Source organism: Pelophylax lessonae (genome assembly GCF_965119305.1).
Source record: "Pelophylax lessonae genome assembly, chromosome: 1".
Classification (NCBI taxonomy): domain Eukaryota; kingdom Metazoa; phylum Chordata; class Amphibia; order Anura; family Ranidae; genus Pelophylax; species Pelophylax lessonae.
Window position 1 is genome coordinate 507,280,012 of NC_138768.1, and position 24,918 is coordinate 507,304,929.

At 42.3% G+C, this 24,918-nt stretch overlaps 1 protein-coding gene across 1 annotated transcript in view; it reads right to left on the bottom strand.

The window, feature by feature from the left end:
* Positions 1-1,477: 1,477 nt before the first annotated feature.
* The window catches only part of ISYNA1 (inositol-3-phosphate synthase 1), an 80,789-nt gene continuing 57,348 nt past the window's right edge, over positions 1,478-24,918 (bottom strand). The window contains exons 7-11 of the mRNA XM_082263789.1: positions 14,949-15,164; positions 12,248-12,412; positions 10,603-10,716; positions 2,288-2,505; positions 1,478-2,086 (exon numbers count right to left, since the gene is read on the bottom strand). Coding sequence (XP_082119915.1) covers positions 1,864-2,086; positions 2,288-2,505; positions 10,603-10,716; positions 12,248-12,412; positions 14,949-15,164 — 936 coding nt within the window. The 3' untranslated portion in view covers positions 1,478-1,863. The remainder of the gene's footprint in view (positions 2,087-2,287; positions 2,506-10,602; positions 10,717-12,247; positions 12,413-14,948; positions 15,165-24,918) is intronic.

Sequence of the window (24,918 nt, forward strand, 5' to 3'; positions counted from 1 at the left end):
GCTCCCCATTCACACCTGAGACATTGTAACACTAATGAGTCACATGACACCAGGGAGGGAAAATGTCTATTTGAGCCCAATTTGTTGCCAGCTGTTTAGACAATGATGGCTGTGTGTTGAGTTATTTTGAGGGGACAACAAATTTACCCGGGTATACAAGCTGTACACTTACTACTTTATATTGTAGCAAAGTGTCATTTCTTCAGTGTTGTCACATGAAAAGATATAATAAAATATTTACAAAAATGTGAGCGGTGTACTCTTTATACTTAAGTATACTGATTTTAAATTATTTTTACCAAAGAAATGTAGCAGAATACATTTTGGACTAATTTTATGAAGAAAGATTTTTTTTTTTTACACATTTTTATAACAAAAAAAATTAATTCAAAAGCAAAAACTGTACCAGTTGGGCAGTTAAGAGGGGCATTTTCAGGGGACCATTTAGTAAGGAATATGGCAAGTATAGCTACTTTACTTCTTTACATCTAAAAGAGCATTTAAAAATTTCAGTGTGCATGGCCAAGTACAGCTGATCTAATTCACTGTCATGTCAACTACTCATTACAGTAGAACATTGAGGGATATAACAAGTCATGTTTTAAAAAGGATTGTCCAACATATGATTTGATACCTACAGCCATATAAAATGAATGGATTAAACTTGATTGTTTAAGTAGATCTCATACTACACAGTTGTGCAATTATATATAAAAAAAATACTACAAAAAGTACAAGCATGACAACCAACATTCTCAAAGGGAAAGGTCAACAATAGCAACTTGCACAATTCTCACATGAAAAGTGTACTTAAAGTACTGGCGTATCTTTAAAAATTGAAAGTATTCCTTTGAAAAATAACAATGAGTGAGTATGTAGGGATGGATTGCCATACACAGCTAAATGTTGAAACGAGAATGAGCACTGCCAACCATCAAATAATTGCTTTTTTTTTTTCGCACTGTGCAAGACCATGATTGCGAACATCTTAGTTTAGAAGGAGAAAAGGAAGGCTGTCTTAATTGCAGATATACTGACACAAAACATCAACCAATTCGTAAACAAATTGCATCAGGTTTGAGATCAAAATATGGTTTAATGTAAGGCATTTACCCATCATACCACCATGTAAGTCAATCCTTAGGTTGTGAACAGAGAACAAAAGATCTCCACAGTACAAATCATGAGAGCACAACTAGGTTTAAAAAAAAGGTACAGGAGGAACATTGTAATCCTTCAAATATCTAACTGGTTACAAGTGCAGATCAAAAGAGAAACTAGTGATGGTGAACTAGAGAACAGTACTCAACGTGTCCTCGCCATCTCATTGCTTTCAAAGCCATGACCATGCAAGAACTGAGATATTTTAGTAACTCAGTTTATTTGAAGACTGGGGGGGAATATTGGTAAAGTGCAGCCCTAGTTTATGCGAGCTGGCAGTAGTAGGAGACCTAGACACAACCATTGTGCCAGTAAATTCATTATGTGCTTATTTCTACTTTTCCAAAAGACACAGCTGCTGGCTGGATTATACTGGTTATAGCCCTTTTTAAAATACTGCATTCTATGAAGTTATTAAGACACATACTTAAACAGGAAAACTAACCTTCAAGTACTGTAATGTTATATTTTGTAAGGGGGAATTCTACAAGAACAGTTATCAGTTCTATTAAATCCTTTCAAACTACAACAAATGTATAACAGGGCAGCAGTAAAAGAACTACAGTACTAGGTTAATGAACCGTCATAACACTCAAATAAGAGGGTCAAGTAATAGATCTCAGTGCAAGAGTTGTAGTGTGAACTTCAAACATCTACATTGACTTGATTTTAAAAAATGCATAAGTTATAGTTGAGGACACATTAATTTTCTATCTCAGTGTCACTGCTGATGACCGTTTGTTTCAGTCCATTACAGTGCCCTTTAGTAATGCTTTGATGGAAGCCATTCGCCTGGACCGTTCCCTTCTTACTGGAAATTGGACAAGGATTTAAAACTTTGCTTGTTCTTTTGAGACTCAGAAAACTTCTCTGCATCTTGTATTCCAGCAACATATTATTTTGTGGGTACAGGCCCAAGCAAGCCCTGCAAAAAAAAAAAAGACATAATACATGCATTAATACAAGCTATATAAAAGTTCACATTAAATAAGTTTGTTAAATGAGACTTTACCCAGCTCTAATCATCACTTGTTTTAAAACCATGGAAAATTAATACTGCGAATATATTCTATGAATTCTAATTATTTCATGGCTGATGCACATCTACTAGACAAACAAGTGATACCTAAGAATGTTCTCAATGCAGCATCTCTGTCTGAAGAGGGCATTTACTACTGGTGTTCCTTCTGGCACAAGTGGAGCTTTACAGAGGAAGCTGAGAATTGACAGGACACTGTGGAACGTCTGGAAGTCTTGGTCTTGCTCAGTGCAGAAAGTTATTCTCTGGCAGAGCTCAGTTAGAATCACCAAATCTAGGATAAGTGGACTAGCAAGCAGAGAGTCCTGAGAAAGAAAAAAATAATATTTCACTAAGAAGCACAAAACATTTTAAATCTAAATCAGCCACAACATTCCTGTGTATCATAATGCAAACAAATACAGCCATCAAACTTTTTAGCGGGGATTCACACAATGTAATTAAAATGCTGGTTGACTGATTATAATTCTCTTGTTTTTTACAGATTCCATGTCATTACATGATGTGATGTATTGAGGGTTTCTTTATTTTATTAAAATACTTTGACGAAATGCGTTTGATGGAGCTTGCGATCTGAAGTCACCGTGCACATACGCTGAGCAATGTGGCTGCTTCTCATTTCAATATTTGTTTTATCCTTTTGTTTTGGGAGTATTACTTTACGACAAATAAGGTCCATCAGCTGTTACTGTATTATGCTAAGTGGAGCTCCTTTTTTTTGATTATGGCCACCGATTAACATGGTTGCTGTCGAATCCTTTTGAGAAGCGGAAGAGCATATCAGTGGGGTTTATTAACATTTTCCAAATAAATTGATGAAACAAGTCTTGACCTCCTAAAACGAAGGGGGTCACACTATCTGGGAAGCAGCTTATGGCTCATGATGGTGGAGGCGAGTTTTGTGGGCTGCACAGCACATATTTGTTTGAAATTAGACCTGCCCTATTGTTTTCATTATTATGGACTTGATTTTTTATATATTCTTATATATTTGCACTTGTCACCTTTTGCACAGCTGTGCTATATGGCACAAGCATTAAAGCAAACAGTTTTGATGGATATATAATGTATTGGTTCTTTATTTTATTGTTGCTTCTCTTTTTTAAGATTCATTTCTAATGCACCGTGATAGCCATAAAGGCAATTTTTTTATAGTGACCCAGTAACCCAGGCTTCTCTAAAGTGCTTGAGTGCAACAAAATATTTGTGCCAATAACAATGGCCTGGGAACTGGCCAAATGTTGAAGTGCCTGCATTTATACCTGCAGTTTTTCTTTTTTAACCCCTTTTTCTCTTTAAAGTATCTTAATATGCTATAGTACCTTGATGAACTGCTGACCCTTGCTCAACCTAAAAATGTAAATTATATTATGTCAATTTTTACAAAGTTCAGCAATATTGACTTTTAAATGATAACCTTTCCCAATCCCCACTGCAAGATTGACATGGAAATTTACTGTGCTAAAAAGAAAACAAATAAAATAAGAAACTGAGGAGGAGGGTAGCAGAGTATATATTTGTGCCTATGAAGCAATCATTTTTCACTGGTGATGCCAGTCATGAGAATTCAAGCACAACGGCCAGCATTACACAGTGTCAGGGGAAACATTATGACTATACAAATCCTGCTTGTAGCTGTTACTAGAGGCAGAGTGATATTTCAAACCTGCCCAGTAACAACCACCAACCATGAATGAAAACTTTATTCTAGCAGCAGCTTGTGGTCCTATGGCAGGTGCCAGTCTTGATAACCAAGAAAAGCCAAGCACATCTACAAAATACCAGAAGAGGATTGAGGCATTTGCATTATCACAACTTTACAGTCACATGAAATGGGATTTTGACTTATTGCAAAATAAATTTCTCTGATGTTCATTGACGGACACAGCTCCTGTCATTCTTGACCATTGAGTTATACTGCCCCCTACAGGACTAGGATACTAGGCAGAAAAAAACTTCTGGCTACACCCATGGGCAGTCCCAGGGGGTGTACTCCCTCTCTCTGCTATAGTCACTAAATTTTGTTACAAGCAGTCTCAGGAGAATTATAACTCCACAGAGGATTGCGTGCTGTGTCAGTCAATGAACATCAGAGAAATGGATTTTACGGTAAGTCATAAATCCCATTTTCTCTTTCCTTCATTGACGGACACAGCTTCTGTCATTCTTGACCATTGGGAAATCCCAAAGCAGTGTCAAACATTAGGGGTGGGGAAAACAGCAAAAAATTCCCAAGGCAAAACAGTAGCCAATCAGGCGAAAGGGGCTCAACCAAAATCAACTGGAGCCCACCTGAAAAAAAAAAAAATGAAGGAAAAAAAAACAAAAACAAACAATACACCCTCAAAGAGCATCAGGTCCTCTTAAATAGCAGCCTGCAAAACCTTGAAGCCAAAGTAAGCATCCGCAGATACCAACACATACACTTTATAATACTTTGTAAAAGTGGGCACCAAAGACCAGGTGGCTGCCTTGCATACCTGTGTCACTGACACTTGATGAAGGCCCAGGAGGCACTAAACGCCCTAGTAGATTGCGCCTTGACAGGGAAAGGAGGAACCTGACCCCTGATGGAGTAGGCCTGAACCACCGTCTGTCTGATCCATCTGGAAATGGTCACAGAGGAAGCGGACAAACCTTTGTGAGGTCCATCCATGAGCATAAATAGAGAGTCTGACTTCCTGAAAGAAAGACTCTGTAGCTGCCAGGTTCACCCTAATTGCCCAAACCACATCCAAGGCATTCAAGGCGAATTCCTTCGCAAATTTAGGCCTGGGACACAGAGAAGGCAACACAATGTCTTCATTCAAATGAAAGTCAGAGACCACCTTAGGAAGGAATGACGGACAGGGGCGAAGCATCACCTTAACCTTGTAAATCACCAAATAAAAGGTGAACGACAGGACAACGCCGCCAGTTCTGACACCCTGTGTGCAGAAGTGATAGCCACCAAAAAGGCAACCTTCAGGGACAACGTAAGCAGGGGAATCTCCCGAATATTTTAAAAGGGAGGCTTCTGTAGAGCTGAAAGCACCACATTAAGATCCCAAGGCTGCAACGGAGCCCGCACTGGAGGAACCAAATGTGGGACACCCTGAAGAAAAGTACGCACCAAGGAGTGTGTGGCCAAAGGTAAAAAAGAAAAAGACCACCAAGGCCGAAACCTGGCCCTTAATGGTACTCAAGGCCAAATTTTGTTCAACCCCCGTTGAAGGAAGGCGAAGATCCTAGCCACCAAGAAGGAGCTATAATGAACCCCAAGAGACCCACACCACGCAATTTACGTCTTCCATGTAGGATGGTGGATCTTCCTAGAAATAGATTTCCTAGCTTTTAACAACGTAGGAATCACCGACAGACAATACTCTATACTTTAGTACCTGGTGTTCAAAAGCCAAGCTGTCAATGCCAGTGACTGTAAAGCAGGATCGAAGATCGGTCCTTGGGACAGCAAATCCTCCCTAAGAGGGAGCTTCTAAAGAACATCGGCGACCAGCCGCACTAGGCCCCGCGAGGCCAGTCCGGAGCCACTAGGATGACTGGAATCCCTTATGCCTCAATCCTGCGTAGAAGTCTGTGCAGAAGCTTGAGAGGAGGAAAGGCGTAGATCAGACAATTCTGACCCCCCACATGGCCATCAGCTTGTCTGTGGCATCTGCCAGAGGATCCCTTGACCAAGCCACAACCCTCTGCACCTTTCTGTTGAGTTGAGATGCCAACAGATCCACCTCAGGGGTGCCCCACCGGAAACACAGCTGATGAAACCCCTCCGGATGACGAGACCACTCCCCTTGGTCCAACGCCTGCCGACTGAGGTAATTTGCCTGCCAATTGTCCACCCCGGGAATGTGCACAGTGGAGTGCACAGTTGAGTTAGAATGCCGGCTACCTCCAGAGCTGCCAGGGCACTTCCTGTGCCCTCTTGGCGATTGAAATAGCCACAGCCATAGCATTGTCCCGAATGAATGCGCACTGGGCATCCCTGAAGCCAATCTGTCTAATGATTCCAGGGCCTTGATCGGCAGTCTGGACTCTTCAGAATTCTTGCCGTGGACACCCAGACCGGCTGGCATCCGTGATGATCACTGTCCAATACAAGGGGAGGAAGGATTCTCCCAGCCGTAGCGCCAGAGAGTGAAGCCACCATATTAGGGACTCCTTTGTTCCCCGACTCAGCCAGATCGGATTGTCCAGAGACTGCGGAGTCTTCTCCCATTTGGTCAGAATTTCCCTTTGCAGGGACCTTGTATGCAACTGTGCAAATTAAACCACCTCGAAGGTAGATACCATCAGGCCCAGCACCCGCATGCAAGTCCGGAGTAGTGACCATCTGTTGGGACAGCAGGAGGCGATTGTAGCCTGCAATTTATGGAGTTTGTCCAGAGGAAGGAGCACTCTGGCTATGGCGGAGTCCAGAGTCAGGCCCAAATAGTCCAGATTTGTGGACGAAACCAGGGCAGACTTCTGAAAATTCAGAATCCAGCTGAACTCCCGCAGAGTTCGTATTGTGATCTCCAAGTTCTCTCCAAGTTCTCCAGAGGGAGACCACTCACAGAAAGATCGTCCAAGTAGCCCAGTTCCTCGGCCCCCTGTTGGCATAGCAAGGCTAGCACCGGAGCCAACACTTTTGTGAAGACCCGAGGAGCGGAGGCGAGACCCGAGGAGCGGAGGCGAGACCAAAGGGTAACGCCACAAACTGATAATGCTCCTCTCCCACAGCACAGCAGAGAAAACGCTGGTGACTGGCACATATTGGAATGTGAAGGTAGGCACCCTTGATATTGATAGAGGCGAGGAAATCCCCCCGACACAGGGATGCCTCCACTGTTTGAATTGACTCCATTCTGAACTTCTGTACCCTCACAAAGCAGTTTGGCCCCTTGAGGTCCAGAATTGGACACACTTTGCCTTGCTACCTGGGGACTGTGAACAGGTTTGAGTAAAAACCCTGAAAACGTTCCAAAGTCGGAACCTGGACAATCACCTCTTGAAGGTACAGGTCTTGTACTGCCCCAAACAGACCCTGTAACCGGTCTGTGGACAGGTGCAGGTTGGAAGAAAAAAACCTTGCCAGGGGACAAGAGCAAAATTTGATCTTGTAGCTGGAACGAATGACTTTGTGGACCCACCTGTCTTGCACCAGGGAGGTCCACGTGTCCAAAAACCAGCGAAAACATCTCCCCACCCCCGATATGGGTGAGGGCGCACCTTCATGCTGAAGGGGCCTTGTCCGTGGGTCTGGAGAAGCTCGTTCTTGGCTTGGCAGACCAGGTTCGTTTGGATCCGCTAGAGGAGGCCCTCAAAGGCTACGAGCCCTTGTCAGTCGACCATGAGGGACAAAAAAACTTCCTATGAGCCAAGAAAGAAGGTCCACGTCTATAAAAAGGTTCCTTGCCCTTAGTAGCCTGGGGAAGAAGGGTACTCTTTCCCAGTCTGAGACCTTTTATGATGTCATTCAGCGTAGCTCCAAACAGACGATCTCCTTGAAAGGCAAGATCAGCCAAGCTTTTTTAAGTCTGGTCCGCAGACGAGCATTTGAGCCAAAAGACACGCTGAATGACAACCGCTAAAACAGAGAGGCGAGCCATCAGGGGAGCCGCATCCAAGGATGCATCACAGATAAGCTGCAACCCCTGGACCTCCGTCTCAGTGTCAGCTGCGTCCTCCATCTTCAGGGTCTCACGCACAGATAAAATCAGGGCATTTACCAGCGCCTTTTCGTGTGCGGTCGCAGACGTGGAGGAATCATCCTCACTATCAGAGGATTCCAGGTGCGTGGTCACAGACCCAGCACGGTGACCCACAACCATGACAGCCAAATCAAATTCAGGATCCTAATGAAACCGATGAGGCAGGGGAAGACAGGGGGTAGTTTTTTCTAGCCCTTCACCCACAAGCCGCCTCCACCCGGGACACAAGGGACTCCAGGAACGCTGTCAGTGCATGGATGGATGGATGGTTGGGACCCGAAGAGCCCCGCAGCCTCAGAGAAGGGATCAGGTGGAGAAACGTGCGCCAAAGACTCCACAAGTCACCAGGGGAATCCCACAAAAAGGTGTAACACATTGCTAAGAGACAACCCCCACCGCGCTGGCAGCACCATCCTTTCGCCAATCGATCATCAGCAGAGAGGGAGAGGACTCCACCAGACTCACCACCCACCGACACAGGCACCTGCGAGCAGGAAGCGAAATGATCCAGGAGTCAGCACCAGGGTATAACGAGGGGCTCCCACCGCAAAAATTGCCACCCACGGGGCTTCACTGTCATGGCCGCCACTATTTGCAATGGCAAACCAAGAAAATAGCCACGGGACTACACAAACATGGCCTGCCGTGTATAGAAACACACAGGCTACAACAAAATGGCGGCCCTGCGCGGCACCATGAGGAATACAGGGACTCAGAAAGGGGAGACCAGGCCTCAGGACAGATCCAGGCAGGATGGGGGGCCCTGGCAGGAGCCCCCACCAGGTACAACCCCCCGATCGTCCAGTTGCCGGCGTGCACCCCCCTGGCCCCCATCACCAGTAGCTCCCTGCCCCCACCCCAGGAAAGTGGCCAAAAAAATACATCCCCAGCGTATGTGGAGGGGGAGAGGGGGGCAAGATGAGGGACTTGACAAGGTGAGGGGGGGGGGGTCAGGATGAAGGACTTGACGAGGGAAGGGGGTGCCTGCCGGAAGGAGGGGAACCCAGGGGTCCAACCTTCCCAAGGGGGGACCCACGTCCACCCTAAAATCCACCATGGGTAGAGGGGGGACAGGTTCTCACCATACCAGGAACCAGGTGGACACCGCTCCAGACAGATCCTACTCTCCATCGAAATTGGGGAGTGGGGCTGTCGACCAGGAGGAATGCTGCAAATCATGTCGTGGCCAGGATCATATGCGACCTTGCGAGATGTTTAACTTGCAGGGCCAGCCCCTGTCCAGTGGGGCTATGTCGCGGCTGACCTAGCGCAGAGATGAGGCCTGCGCACGCTTGCTGGCCAGACTGGGGTGACCACTGCATCTTGATTATCCAGCCCATTGCCCAGTCTGGCATTTGATAGTAGCACAGGAAAAATCCAGGAGGAAAAAAAATGTGCTTTCTAAAAAATGTTGCCAGGACCAAAGCTCCCAGCAAGGAACTAGGTCCTTACTCCTGACTAGGCAGAAAAAACTGGGTGACTGACGGACACAGCACCCACCCCTCTGTGGAGTTAAAATTCTCCTGACACTTCTTGTAACAAAACTTAGTGACTATAGCACAAAGAGGAAGTATACCCCCTGGAACTGCCCATGGGTGTAGCCAGAAGTTTTTTCTGCCTAGCGTCCTACTCCTGTAGGGGACAGTATAACCCAATGTTCAAGAATGACAGGAACTGTGTCCGTCAATGAGCAAGAGAGAACTATACATTTTAAATATAAAACAATAAAAATTGGCTTAACAGTGACTGAATGTGGACAGAGGCTAGGCTTAGCATTGTTTTGCTCACTGGAGTTCTGGCCAAAAAAAATGCAATATATTTACCCAATACATTTTGCTAAATTATTTTCACCATTATCAAAACTGGGTGAGAAAGACTAAAGATATTGCATGGAGCAGCTTTTATAAATGGACATCTTTTTGAATTGACATTTACCTATATAAAATAGTAATTATAAACGTCAACTTTCTACATATATATTTTTCAGCCATTGACATGTTTCCCTGTGATAAAGACAATAACTGGCTTATGATTTAGCCAACATCAGGCAGATTTAAAAAAGAAAAAATACAAAAACAAAATTGATTCAATTCTGTATTCATGAACATTGTTAAATGTATTTTCATGTGCGACTGGTGTAAGTACTGTACCTAAAATTTTATTTATTGGTCAGCCTTTTGAAATCCTCTTACAGTAGAACTATGCCTAGAATAGGGGCCACAGAAGGAGTCAATGCTGCAATAAAGTATACGGACAGAAGGAGATAGAGTCGATTTTGAGATGCTCAGTCTGCAGCTGCTCTTTCACTTTCCCGTCACAGGCTCCACTTCGCTAGAAGAGACAGCTGTCATAAGGAAGTCAGCAGGAAAAAATAGCCGAAGCTGCACGAGGACCCCAAAGATTACAACTACTGAATGCTTTGCCCCCCTGCAGATTCTGGGGGAACATTTGTATTAAACAGAGCAGTGTATGGTGGTGTGGGTGACAGGAGAGGAAAGTATATACGGTCTTGATTTAGATGTTTAGCTTGGTTGAGTACATTTAGTATGGCAACAGAGAAAATTTGGGACACTAGGCAGATTGAGATTTTCACAACTTGATCAGATATCCCAAAACAGCTACCATTAAAGACACAAATGTGAATGCCTTTTCTCAGGTGTTCTCATCATGAAGCAAATAAAATACAACACAATGGTATGCCTGCAGCCTTACCTCACAAGTATTGTGAATAACAATGGTGTTAGTTCCCCCCATCATTATTTCTGATGAGTACTCGTCCATCGCTCTTTTGCTGTCTCCCACATATGGGACGTATTTAATAACCACCTGAAAATGTACAGTTATGGCACAAATTAATATAGTTACCATAAAAATCAATTTCTTAAAGTTCAACAAGAGACACAGTTGATTCAGGGAATATCAGATTGTCTCTTTGAGGGATCAGGAAGGAATATTTTACCCTGCTGGAGCAAATTGGATTATGCTTTTCCTTTTTCCTTCATCTGAAACGATTGTGGATATAAGATTGTATCATTTTTTTCCACTTCTATTGGTTAAACTGGATGGATGTTTTTTTCAAGCAAACTGTGACTATGTAACACATGATTTAAGAGACCATTAGGACATGCAGACACAGTCTAACTGAGCAGGAGACAGGAGCAACAAAACACCAACATGCTCGCAAGAAAAGAATAGAACTGGGGACTACATAAAGCTCAGGGTTGCCTGAAAGACCTTAAACATAAAGCTGGCATTAGATGAGACTTGAACATCATGAACATTGAACTGGTAAAACTTGAAGAACAAGTAAGCAGAACAGTAGGCATTCTTGAAAATCTGGGAAAAAGTAGCCTGATGCCAAAAACCCCAAGAAACATTAATACACATATCAGAGTGAACCAGGACAACAAAAAAAAAACAGTGAAACTTCTTCAAGCTTCAAGCACACTGTTCTGTATTGTTTTAATGAAGAGAACCAAATTCAGATCCCACTGAGTCACTGATGACCACACAGGGAGAGGAACGAGAGACACCATGTACAAAAATCCTATAGTCTTGGCCAAACTAAGTATGACTTTCATATAGATCTTGCAGAAGACAGATTTCAAAGCCTTTAACATTGTGGGAATCAGCAATTCAGATGTGTCCTACTCCTGTAGGGGGCAGTATAACCCAATTGTTTTGAAGATCAGGAGCTGTGTCCGACAAACAAAAGAGAAATATTGTTTGTTTTTTTTCAGAATTGTCGCTCTATTTTTATTTATAGCGCAAAAAAAAAAAATCAAAAAAAAAAATCAAAGAGGTGATCAAAATGCCACCAAAAGAAAGCTCTAATTGTGGGAAAAAATTACATCAATTTTATTTGGGTACAGCGTCACACGACCACGCAATTGCCAATTAAAATAACGCAGTGCCGTATGGCAAAAAATGGCCTGGTCATTAAGGGTGTAAATCCTTCCGGTCATTAGGCGGGTAAAAGTAAACCTCTACTTTAAGAAACCGAGTCAGCAATTGTTGCTGATGTTGCTTGACTGACCTGCTGATCCTCTTACGTCAAGTCACTAACACAGAACATGTATGCAGAGAAGGACGTTTCAACTTTGTTGATCGCAAACTTGTTCTGAATCAGTGACAAAATACTGAAGCATAAGGGTCAACATAGAGGCAGGCAACCACCATGTTTAAAATATTAGTGCAGGAGCACAATTATTTAATGGCTATACATTTCCCTGTTAATTTCTTTCACTATCCATTTCTCTTTTTGTCCCTCAAACTATCTGGGACAGTGTATAGTCTGCTTTAAATAATATTTCAAGATGATGAAAGAGACTCCTATTAGTTCTACAACTTTACTCACACAGTGGTCAGGTTTCTCATTCTGTCCATAAAGAATAGGGTTAGACTGAACCATGTCATCCACCACATTGCTCTTGGAAATCTCCTTGGAGCGAAATTGCTGAGGAGCGGAGAGGTTCTTCCCATCATTATTACCTAGGTGATTATAGCTCACTATAGAAACCGTCTAGGAATGAATGAAAAGGAGAAATTCAATTACTGAGAAACATTAGTTACATCTTAATAAGTATTTTTTTTCCCAACTATTTTACAAATTACCTACTTGCATATAAAGCGAGTAAAATAAGTATTGAACACGTTACCATTTTTCTAGGTAAATACATTCCTAAAGGTGCTATTGGCATGACATTTTCACCACATCAGTAACAACCCTTGCAATTCAAATAGACAAAGAAACCAAAACAAATAAGTTCAGAAATAAAGTTATGTGTAATAAAATGGAATGAGACAGGGAAAAAGTATTGAACATGCAAAGAAAGGGAGGTGCAAAAAGGCATGAAAAACAAAGACACCAGCTAAAATCTATCAGTAATTAAAAAGCAATCTTGCCCCTTGTCAGTGCAAATTAATATCAGCTGGTTCAGTCTCAACTGATGGCCTATAAAAAGGGTGTCTGATTACTAAGGTGTCACACAAGAAAATCTCATGATGAGTAAAAGAAAAGAGCTCTCTCAAGACTTTCACAACCTTATTGTTGCATAACATACTGATGGCATTGGTTACAGAAGGATTTCTAAACTTCTGAATGTTCTAGTAAGCACTGTTGGGGCCATAATCCATAAGTGGAAAGAACATCATTTCACCATAAATCGGCCACAACCAGATGCTCCTCGCAAGATTTCTGACAGTGAGGAGTGAAAAGAATGAGAAGAGTTGTCCAAGAGCCAAGGACCCCTTTTGGAGCACTTCAGAAAAACCTGGAATTAGCAGGTACAATGGTTTCAAAGAAAACAATAACTACAGTAATGCACTCAAACGCCATGGTCCGTATGCACGCTAATCACGCAAGACTCCATTACAGAAGAAAAAGCATGAGGAAGCTCGTTTAAAGTTTGCTGCACAACTTTAGACAAGCCTGTGAAATACTGGGAGAATATAGTCTGGTCAGATGAGACCAAAATTGAACTCTTTGGATGTTATAATACACACCATGTTTGGAGGTCAAATGGCACTGCACATCACCCCAATAACACCATAACAGTGAAGTTTAGAGGTGGAAACATCATGGTGTGGGGCTGTTTTTCAGCATACGGTACTGGGGAACTTCATGTTATTGAAGGAAGGATGAATAGAAAAATGTACCAAGACATTCTTGATAAAAATCTGCTGCCATCTACCAGGATGATGACATTTCAGCAATACAATAATCCCAAAACACAAAGCCAAGGAAACTCAATTGGTTTCAAAGAAAGAAAATAAAGCCACTAGAATAACCCAGCCAATCACCTGACTTGAATCCAATAGAAAATCTATGGAAAGAACTAAAGATCAGAGTTCATAAAAGAGGCCCACGAAACCTTGAAGATTTGAAGATGGTTTGTGTGGAAGAATGGGCTAAAATCCAACCTGAGCAGGATGCATGCGAATAGTTTCTCAATACAGGTGGCATCTAAAAGGGGTCATTAGCAACAAAGGATTTTGAAAAAAGTATTAAAAGAAATTTCAGTTAGTGTGTTCAACACTTTTTCCCTGTGTCATTCCATTTTATTAGACATAACTTAAATTCTGAACTTATTTGTTTTGATTTCTTTGTATGTATCGATTGCATGGGTTGTTACCTGCATGTGGTGAAAATGTAATGCCATTAGCACCTTTAGTCCCAGTTCACATTTCTGCGATGCCAGAACGCTGCGAATATACAGCGTGTTCCCGCATCCCCTTCCGCACCCTTGGCAGCTCACACTGCCATATGCGATACGCTGGGGGTGTCAATTAAAAGTTAACGAAATCCCCAGATCAGATCACATATCGCAGCGAGTTTGCACAGAATCGGATCACACTAGTGTGAACCACCATGCGATCCAATTCTGCTGCGGACCAAAAAAAAAGGGTCCTGTGCGAGTTTTAGTGCGATTGCAGTGCGAATTCAGCCATACAAACTGTATGGCTGAATTTGCACCGCACAGAGATTTAATGTAATTTTAGGAGCAGTGCGCTCCGAATAACATGCGATCTTTGTCATCGCAGAAATGTGAACCGGCACTTAGAAATATATTTACCTAGAAAAACTGTGACGTTTTCAATACTTTTTACTTGGTATACAGTAAACCCCCGCTCCATCGCGGTTCAGTTTTTGCGGTCCCGGTATATTGCGTTTTTTTTTGTAATGTTATTTTACTATATAAATCATTAAAAATTAAATATTTTTGTGTTTTCCATAGCTCTTGCTATGTCTCTCAGTATCTTTTATGTGTTCAAATGAGTTTCTATTGTTTTTAAAGTGTGTTTAAAGACCTTAAAATGCTTTTACACGTACAGTGACAGTAAAAAAAACATGCCTACAATGCATTTTAATAGGGTATTTCTATTTTGCGGATTTTCACTTTTCGCGGCTGGGTCCAGAACGTAACCCCCGCAACGGAGGGGGGTTTACTGTAAACCTATTTTAAAAATGAGAAAACACATTTTATGGTTTCCATTTTTATAAAATGTTTTATAATAAACATATAATAGAAAATGAAAAATTGGTAATTCAGGGGTACCTTTAAGCCAGCACTGACAAGAAAATCCACTAAGACGGACTTAATCTTGGTCTGTCCAGATTTAAAATCATCCCCGCCGATGAACACAGAATGTCTTGTTGCCAGTTCTAAAGCTCCAGGAACAAAGGTATTCTGGGGGGACCCATTAATGTAAGCACAGCCCTCCAAGATGCTGGCCACTGCAAACATTGTGGATGGAGACACTTCAAGGCCCAGCTGTGTAGATAAATATACAAAAAATTATCTTTACACATAATTGGAAGAAAACTAAAACCAATATAGACAATTATATACACATGCACGTATACAGCTGTGCTTATAAATTTGCATACTACTGGCAGAATTTGTAAGATGCAGGACATTTAAATAACCTAATTTGTCAATCCATGCACATGTCTTATTTTTACTATTATACAAGTTAAACCATTGGGCATCACAGTACAGCAGGATCATTAAACAAACCATATAAATAAATAAAACTAATAAAATGATCATATTCGTTATTTGCATACCCTTAGCTCCTAATATCAAATTGCCCATAACATCAATGAAGGTCTGCATTCTTGTGACATGAGGCCCTTTATTTTCTCATGTAGCAAATATACACATTCTGTTTGAGAGAGAGCCTCTAGGTCTTTGAGAATCTAGCACAGCCTTTTTAAATCAGGATGTCCAGATACCCTTCAGGTTTCCTCAGGGATGATTTGCAAAAAGTCTAAAAATAACTCCAAAATTTGCGTACAAGCCAGTTGGTTGATCTGCCTGCCTTTTAGTTACACAAAGCCACAGTTTTCATAGTGCACCATTACAACCTTCTAGCCACTGGCATGGTAACAACCAATGATGTCATCGGTTCACAAGGATGACGTCTAGCGCTTGCACAGTATCCTTGTTTGCCTCTCCTCTGCCCCTCTGATAGCACTGGGGTTATGTTAGCCGAGTGAGGGAGAGAAGCAAAGGGAGAACAGAAGCATTGGAATAGTAGTCCGTGCCAGTGTGCAAAGGTATATTTGCTGTGGAAGAATAACTTACCTCCAACGTTGGGTGTACTACATGTGTGGATGTTGCTGCATTATGTAAAACGATTAGTTTAGTTTCTTACATTTTAGAATGGAGTGCCTCAGGATTGTGCAGGATTTTAAAGGGTGCCTTGACTGAAAAAAGATTGAGTAACACTGATCTAGCATGACAGAATCCGGTTGAGGTCAAGAGATTACCGTTACGTTCAAGTCCAAGTGCACCTCTGGTCCAGGCTAATGCAAATTTACCTCCAAATCTTCAGATTTTTTATAAAAGGTATTTATATACTGTCAACATTTTATAATAATAGTACTGTTCAAAAGTTTTTAGGTATAAAGAAATGCTGTAAAAGAAGAATTCTTTTAAAAATATATAGATTTTAATTGTTTATTTTATGAACTTGCAAAAGTGAGCAAACACCAATTCTTACACTTTGTACACAGTCATTTGCACAGTCAGGGATTTTGTAGGATTAGAGTCAGGTGTATGATTGACCAATTTTAGCAAGCAGGCGCTAATGATCATCAATTTTATATGTTGGTTGAAACACAGACATTAACTGAAACAGAAACAGCTGTGTAGGGGGCTTAAACCCGAGTAACAGCCAAACTCTGCTACCTAGGTGAGGTTGTAGACGAAAGTTTCATGTCACAGGTCATACACAAAGGCAAGACTGAGCACAGCAACACAAGGTAGTTATACTGCATCAGAAATGTCTCTCCCAGACAACGATTTCAGAGCAGACTGGGGTTCAAGATGTGCTGTTCAAGCTCTTCCGAAGAAGCACAACACTGAGGACCGTAGACGCAGTGGTTGGCCAAGGAATGGTAATGCACCAAATGAAAAGCACATCATGCTTACTTCAAGAAGATGTCCAGCAGTGCCATGAGCACAGAACTGGCAGAAAGCAGTAGGACCCATGTACAACCATTTACTGTCTGGAGAAATCTGGCCAGAAGTGGTCTGCATGGAAGAATTGCGACCAAAAAGCCTCTGACACTCTGGCATGGAAACAAGGCTAAGCGACTCAACTATGCAGCTAAACTTAACTAGAACCTGGTGCAGAAAAATAGCAGAAGGTGCTCTGGACTGATTAATGACAATGTAAAATATTTTGCTGTAGCAGGAGGCAGTTTGTTCCCTGAAGGTCTGGAGAGTGGTACAATAATGAGTGTCTGCAGGCAACAGTGAAGCATGGTGGAGGTTCCTTGCAAGTTTAGGGCTGCATTCCTGCAAATCAAGTTGGAGATTTGGCAGGATCAATTATGTCCTGATAGTTGAGAAATACAGGAAGATACTTATCCATCATACCGTACCATCAGCGAGGCATGTTGTTGGCCCCAAATGTATTCTGCAGCAGGACAATGGCCCCAAACATACAACCAATGTCATTATCAGCTATCTTCAGTGTAAAGAGCAACTAGGAATCCTGGAAGTGATGGCTTGGCCCCCACAGAGCCCTTCTCTCAACAAAACTGAGTCTGGGATTACATGAAGAGACAGAAAGATTTGAAGCAGCCTACATCCACAAAAGATCTGTGGTTAGTTCTCCAAGAGGTTTGGAATAACCAACCTGCCGAGTTCCTTAAAAAAACGGTGTGAAAGTGTACCTAAAAGAATTTATCACACCAAATACTGATTTGATTTGTTTTCTTCTATTCATTTACTTTCCATTTTGTTGATAAATATACTACAGCATTTTTTCACACCTGCCTTAAACTTTTGAGATAGATAAATAGAATGAATAAGACCGCATTCACACTGCAGCGGCACGACTTCTGCACAACTTCGGGGACGACCTGTGAAGTCCCGTGCACCGCGACTTTGGCGCGACTTGCACGGACTTCATATAATGAATGTCTATGCAAGTCGCTCCGAGGTCGCCCCGAAGTAGTACAGGACCCTTTTTCTAAGTCGGAGCGACTTGTGTCGCTCCTATTAGAACGGGTCCTGTAGCACTGCATGGACCGCGACTTGTCAGGCTGACAAGTCGTCTGACAAGTCGCGTGAGTGTGAATGAAGCCTGAACATGTCAGCAGATCATACTTTTCTGTTTTATTATTTAAATTCCCTGCCACCTTTAACTCAATATCCTTGTGTAATGAAGCTAAAATGATGTGTCAGTAAACTAAAGATGAGAAGTTCAGAGTCCTGTGATAGATGGCTGATAAAGCCTAATCACTGTAAGAGAAAGAACAAATAGATAAGTGACTGTATGGTGCCATCCTGGTGAACCAACCCAGTGACTGCAAACCACAAAAGAGAGTGGGATGGGCTAAACTGCTCATATGTTCCTTTTTTCATTACTCACTACATAAAGATCATATCTAGTCTGACAACTCCGGATGTGTGTTACCTAATACAGCTGACAAATTGCTTTTTAGCTTTAAATATTACACAAACCAGTCTATACTACGCAAATGCTGTATACCACTTGTAGCAACCCAAAGGGTTTATTAGCTTAAAAAGAAATTCCTCATATACAATATACAGACTCTTCTATTATAACTTGTAGGTAACCCTCACACAGAGTCCACTGTAAACAACCCTTAATTACCATTATGGGTTCATCCACACTGGTGCTCCCAAATTGATGTTTTTGGGGCTTTGGGAATTTTTGACTATGCCACTGAATACATAGGCACACATAGGCTTTTAGAGGAATTTAGGAGCAGCAGCTATGCGTTCAGGTGAGGAGCTTTTGGGCATAAAAAATGCCAAACAGAGGTGAAGCCGCTCAGGTGTGTGTCTCAAACCTGGTGCAGGTCGGATCCGTCGTCCAGAAACATGAGAGGTTTGAAAAGTAAGACCGCACTCTGGTTAGTATTTTGTTGAAATCAAAAAGTGTTTCCTTTATTCCTCAAAGTAAAAGCAGACAGACAGTGTACAAGCAGACGTGTTAGGTTGACGCGTTTCACGACATTCCTAGTCGCTTACTCATAACCACACAGTGTGGTTATGAGTAAGCGACTAGGAATGTTGTGAAACGCGTCAACCTAACACGTCTGCTACCTATGTTTGGTAAAAAAATTCACAATAAGCGTATTTTGATTGGTTTGCGCAAAGTTATTGCGTTTACTAACAAAGGGAAAGATTTCTGTCATTTTTGGTGTTTTTTTTTTAACGCGTAATGGCGGCGATCTGCGATTTACTTTGCGGGACTGCGACATTGCGGCGGACAGATCGGACCCTTGACTGACATTTTTGACACTTTTGGGGGTACCAGTGACATTACTGCAGTAATCAGTGCTATATATATGCACTGTTACTGTAAAAATGACACTGGCAGGGAAGGGGTTAATTTTATTGGAGAGGGAGGGGTTAATGTATGCCTGGTGCTTACTGACGTGTGTGGGGGGAGGTGACTATGTGACACAAGGACAGATCCAGGGTTCAGCTATGCTGAACCCTGCAATCTGACCCTGCCTGTCACTTAGGAGATCCGCCCGCTTGTGTTTACAAAAGCGGGCGGATCTCCACACTAGATCCCAGACGATCGGGGAAGAGCAGCGGCTATCGCCGCTGCTCCTCCCCTGGCCCGACTCCCGCTGTGACTGAATACAGCAGGAGCGAGCCTCCGGCGGCGCCACTTTGCCACAGTAATATTACTGCAGGCAGAGGTAAAGTGGTTAAACTACCGTGCTCTGCTTAATAGGTTTTGCACAAATCAGCCCAGATTCTCCTCTTCTCGGGTCCACCTGGCACCCTTGCCCCGCCTGAGTTCCCCCCCAGCAAACCACCGTGTGCCCTGCAGACATGAAAGATAGATTTATGTATGAATAAACATACTGTGCATTTAGATATTTTGTTCTCTTCTAACTTTCATCTGCTTTGTAAAAAATGTTGAGTGTCACCCTCTACAACACCCTATTTGCCTAGGCTTTGAACCTGCCATAGGTCTATACCAAGCAAACAGACACACTGCACTGGAGACGCCCCCCCCCCCCCCCCCCCGTTTCAATGTTTAGTCCTATGCAAGCTGGTATTTTCAGACTTCAACTTTAAAGTGGAGTTCCACCCAAAAGTGGAACTTCCGCTCTTTTGCTTCCTCCCCCTCTCCGGTACCACATTTGGCACCTTTCAGGGGGGAGGGGGGAACGGGTACCCTTTTTGACGGGTACCCTTCCCCACTTCTGGTAGACTGCGCTGCAGCGCCATCCCTCTGAAATTTGGCCCCTCCTCCTTCCCCTGCCGCCAGGCCAATCCGAATGTGCAGCATGCTTCACGCATGGGCAGTAGGGACCCGCCCGTAAAGCCGCAAGGCTTCACTGCCGGGTTCCCTTACCGGCAATAGCAGTGGCAGCACCCGAAAGCCGATGGAAACATCGGCTGCGGTGCCGACATCGCTGGACTCCAGGACAGGTAAGCGTTCTAAAAGTCAGCAGCTACAGTATGTGTAACTGCTGACTTTTAATTTTTGGAGGGGGTGGAGGGGGAGGCGGAACTCTGCTTTAAATAGACGAAAAATAATAAAGCTTGAATAAGCGTTAAACAACTGAACACAAAAGAGGGTATAACATGTTCTGCAGGCTAAATAGTGAATTATTTGGCAATTTCCCCCAATAAAATGTACAAAAACTGTTTAAAAATGACCTTTTAAGTCTGTCACATGCTAATTTCTTTCCCTCAAATTGAGGACAGTGAACATGTTATGTTTGTTACTTTTTGGGGCATATCAAAGAAATCTTCCAGCATGATACGACCTCACTCTTTAGGAACCAGAGACCAATATTGGAGTACACAGAAAACAAAAATGTGCATCTGAAAAGTATTTAAAGGTAAAACATTGCTATGGTAACTGTGAATCCATCTACCATGAGCCAGTAGTGTGCGGCTTTGATCACACATTTCCCATCATGCAGAAATTGTCTGTTGCACAGCTTTCAACTTCTTTTTCTTTAGCCCATGCAGTTTAAAAAAGTCAGAATTTAATGATGTGCACCTTCAAAGATAAGCTTGTCTGACAGATTTAAGAATAAACATCTGTTTGTGGTGAGATGTATATCCCTTTCATGGTCAGAGTAAAGCCTCTTTCATATGGGTATAGAGATGCGACAAACATTGGTTACCTACAGCGTTTACCTGCGTCCAAGATGTGTTTTACATGCATAACGTCATGTTAATAAGTACTGCCTAAATACCACTTCTAGTTTTTTAGCTTCTTTTTTTTTTTATTACATGGAAGAGTAAAACGCTTTTGTTTTGTGTGTTTGGACCAGCTTTGTCCGAACAAATTATTTGGAGTGACATTAAAAAGGACATTAGCTTTAACCAGTTGCAGACTTTGGGCATTTTAAACAAGCCCCAAAAAAAATGTGTAGAATGTCCCAGTACAATGCAAAGTAGGCTCTGATTTATCACAGCTGCAGTGTTGAGTACACAGAGAAGGTCCCAGCAATAATTGGAGCCATCAAGAAAAAAAAAAAAAAAGCAGTCTGGCAATGTTTAACAACATTGCTCAGCAGAACAGAACGATACAAATAAACATTTCACATTTTTTTTATCCTTTCTGTTCATCTACAGATCAAAAGGGATGAAATTTAACCTGCAAATGAATTCAGTTAAAGCAACCTGACAAGTACAGTGCTTTGCAAAAGTATTCGGCCCCCTTGAACTTTTCAACCTTTTGCCACATTTCAGGCTTCAAAACATAAAGATATAAAACTGTAATTTGTTATGAAGAACCAACAACAAGTGGGACACAATCATGAAGTGGATCGAAATTTATTGGATATTTCAAACTTTAACAAATAAAAAAACTGAAAAATTGGGCGTGCAAAATTATTCAGCCCCTTAAGTTAATACTTTGTAGCACCACCTTTTGCTGCGATTACATCTGTAAGTCACTTGGGGTATGTCTCTATCAGTTTTGCACATCGAAAGATTGACATTTTTGCCCATTCCTCCTTGCAAAACAGCTCGAGCTCAGTGAGGTTGGATGGAGAGCATTTGTGAACAGCAGTTTTCAGTTCTTTCCACAGAATCTTGATTGGATTCAGGTCTGGACTTTGACTTGGCCATTCTAACACCTGGATATGTTTGTGAACCATTCCATTGCAGATTTTGCTTTATGTTTTGGATCATTGTCTTGTTGGAAGACAAATCTCCATCCCAGTCTCAGGTCTTTTGCAGACTCCATCAGGTTTTCTTCCAGAATGGTCCTGTATTTGGCTCCATCCATCTTCCCATCAATTTTAACCATCTTCCCTGTCCCTGCTGAAGAAAGGCAGGCCCAAACCATGATGCTGCCACCACCATGTTTGACAGTGGGGATGGTGTGTTCAGGGCGATGAGCTGTGTTGCTTTTACGCCAAACATAACGTTTTGCATTGTTGCCAAACAGTTTGATTTTGGTTTCATCTGATCAGAGCACCTTCTTCCACATGTTTGGTGTGTCTCCCAGGTGGCTTGTGGCAAACTTTAAAACAACACTTTTTATGGATATCTTTAAGAAATGGCTTTCTTCTTGCCAATATTCCATAAAGGCCAGATTTGTGCAGTATAAGACTGATTGTTGTTCTATGGACAGAGTCTCCCACCTCAGCTGTAGATCTCTGCAGTTCATCCAGAGTGATCATGGGCCTCTTGGCTGCATCTCTGATCAGTCTTCTCCTTGTATGAGCTGAAAGTTTAGAGGGGCGGCCAGGTCTTCGTAGATTTGCAGTGCTCTGATACTCCTTCCATTTCAATACTATCGCTTGCACAGTGCTCCTTGGGATGTTTAAAGCTTGGGAAATCTTTTTGTATTCAAATCCGGCTTTAAACTTCTCCACAACAGTATCTCGGACCTGCCTGGTGTGTTTCTTGTTCTTCATTATGCTCTCTGCGCTTTAAACAGACTCTGAGACTATCACAGTGTAGGCGCATTTATACGGAGACTTGATTACACACAGGTGGATTCTATTTATCATCATTAGTCATTTAGGTCAACATTGGATCATTCAGAGATCCTCACTGAACTTCTGGAGAGAGTTTGCTGCACTGAAAGTAAAGGGGCTGAATAATTTGCAAGCCCAATTTTTCAGTTTTTTATTTGTTAACAAAGTTTGAAATATCCAATAAATTTCGTTCCACTTCATGATTGTGTCCCACTTGTTGATTCTTCACAAAAAAATTACAGTTTTATATCTTTATGTTTGAAGCCTGAAATGTGGCAAAAGGTCGCAAAGTTCAAGGGGGCCGAATACTTTTGCAAGGCACTGTAATAGTTGCAGTCCCCTTTTTTATTTTAAATGTTCCTCTATTTAACCGCTTATTAACCTTTACTCTACTCAGCCCCTAATGAACTCATTATCATTTTCCGTTCAATTATAATTTTACTTCTGATATTTTCTTTGTTTGTTTCTATTCTATTTTATTAATAATAATTTAAACTTTTGTTTGTGTTTGCTTTTATTTATTTATTTTTTTAATTTTTGTTAAAATATTAACAAACATTGTATTTTATTTGTAAATAACTTTGGAATGTTTTGTACCAGAATCATAATTTTAGGGCCCTTTCACACGGGCGCTCCGTATGTCCGCAAATCATCCTATTTTTTGCGGATGATTTGCGGACATAATGTAAGTCTATGGCATTGCGGATGTCAGCGGAATACCATCCGCTGACATCCAATTTTCTTCCTGTCAGTTCTGTTCTGTTTTTTGGAACGGAACAGAACCCTATTTTTGTTCCGTTCAAAAAACGGAAAGGAAGGAAAATCGGATGTCAGCGGTGTCATCCGCTGACATCCGCAATCCCCATAGACTTACATTATGTCCGCATATCATCCGCAAACGGATGGGATGATATGCGGACATACGGAGCGGATGACACAAATGTCATCCGCTCCGTGAAAAAAAAAAAAAGGACCGCAGAGGAGCTTTCACACGGAGCGGCCGTGTGAAAGAGCCCTTAGTGTCATTTTAAACAGGACAAATTAAGGAATACTAACACTATTTATTTTTAAACACCCCTCAAGAGGGAAAAGCCCCTCCTAAAAAGCAGCCTGCAAAAAAAGCATCTGCAGATGCCAAAGCATCTACCTTATAGAATTTCGTCAAGGTATGCACGGACGACCAAGTGTCCGCCTTGCAAAATTGTGAGATTGAAGCCTGATGACGGAAGGCACAAGAAACACTCAGCGCCTGAGTAGAATGCGCCGTGACAGGGAAAGGTGGAACCTAACCTTTAATGAAATAGGCCTGAGTCACCGTCTCTCTGATCCATCTGGAGATGGCAGCCGAAGAAGCGGCCAGCCCTTTTCTTGGTCAGCCCGTAACCACAAAAAGCGAGTCTGAGCTCCGAAAAGACTCAGTAGCTGCCAGATAAACCCGAATCACATGAACCACATCCAATGTATTCAAGGCAAATTCCTTGGGATGAGCCGGTTTGGGACGCAAGAAAGACAACATAATGTCTTCATTCAAATGGAAGTCAGAGACAACTTTGAGCAGGAATAATGGACAGGGATGAAGAACCACTTTATCCCTATGGACCACTAAATAGGGACTGCGACAGGATAATGCCGCCAATTCCAATACCCTGAGGGCCGAAGGTAGCCACCAAAAATGTCACCTTCTGGGATAACGTAGGCAAGGGAATCTCCCGAATATTCGCAAATGGAGGTTTCTGGAGAACTGAATGTACTAAATTTAAATTCCATGGTAGAAAAATAGAATGTACAGGTGGAGCCACATGTCGAACCCCTCGAATGAAGGTACGAACTAAAGAGTGCATGGCTAGGAGTCGCTGAAAGAAGATTGCCAAGGCAGACACCTAGCTCTTGATGGTACTGAAGGCCAACTTCTGATCAATGCCCTGTGGAAGAAAGGTTAAGATCAGAGCCACAGAAAAGGATCAAGTATCAGCGCCAATTGATTCACACCAAGAAATGTACGCTTTCCACGTACAATGGTATATCTTGCTGGAAGACGACTTCCTCTCCTTCACCATAGTAGAGATCACTGA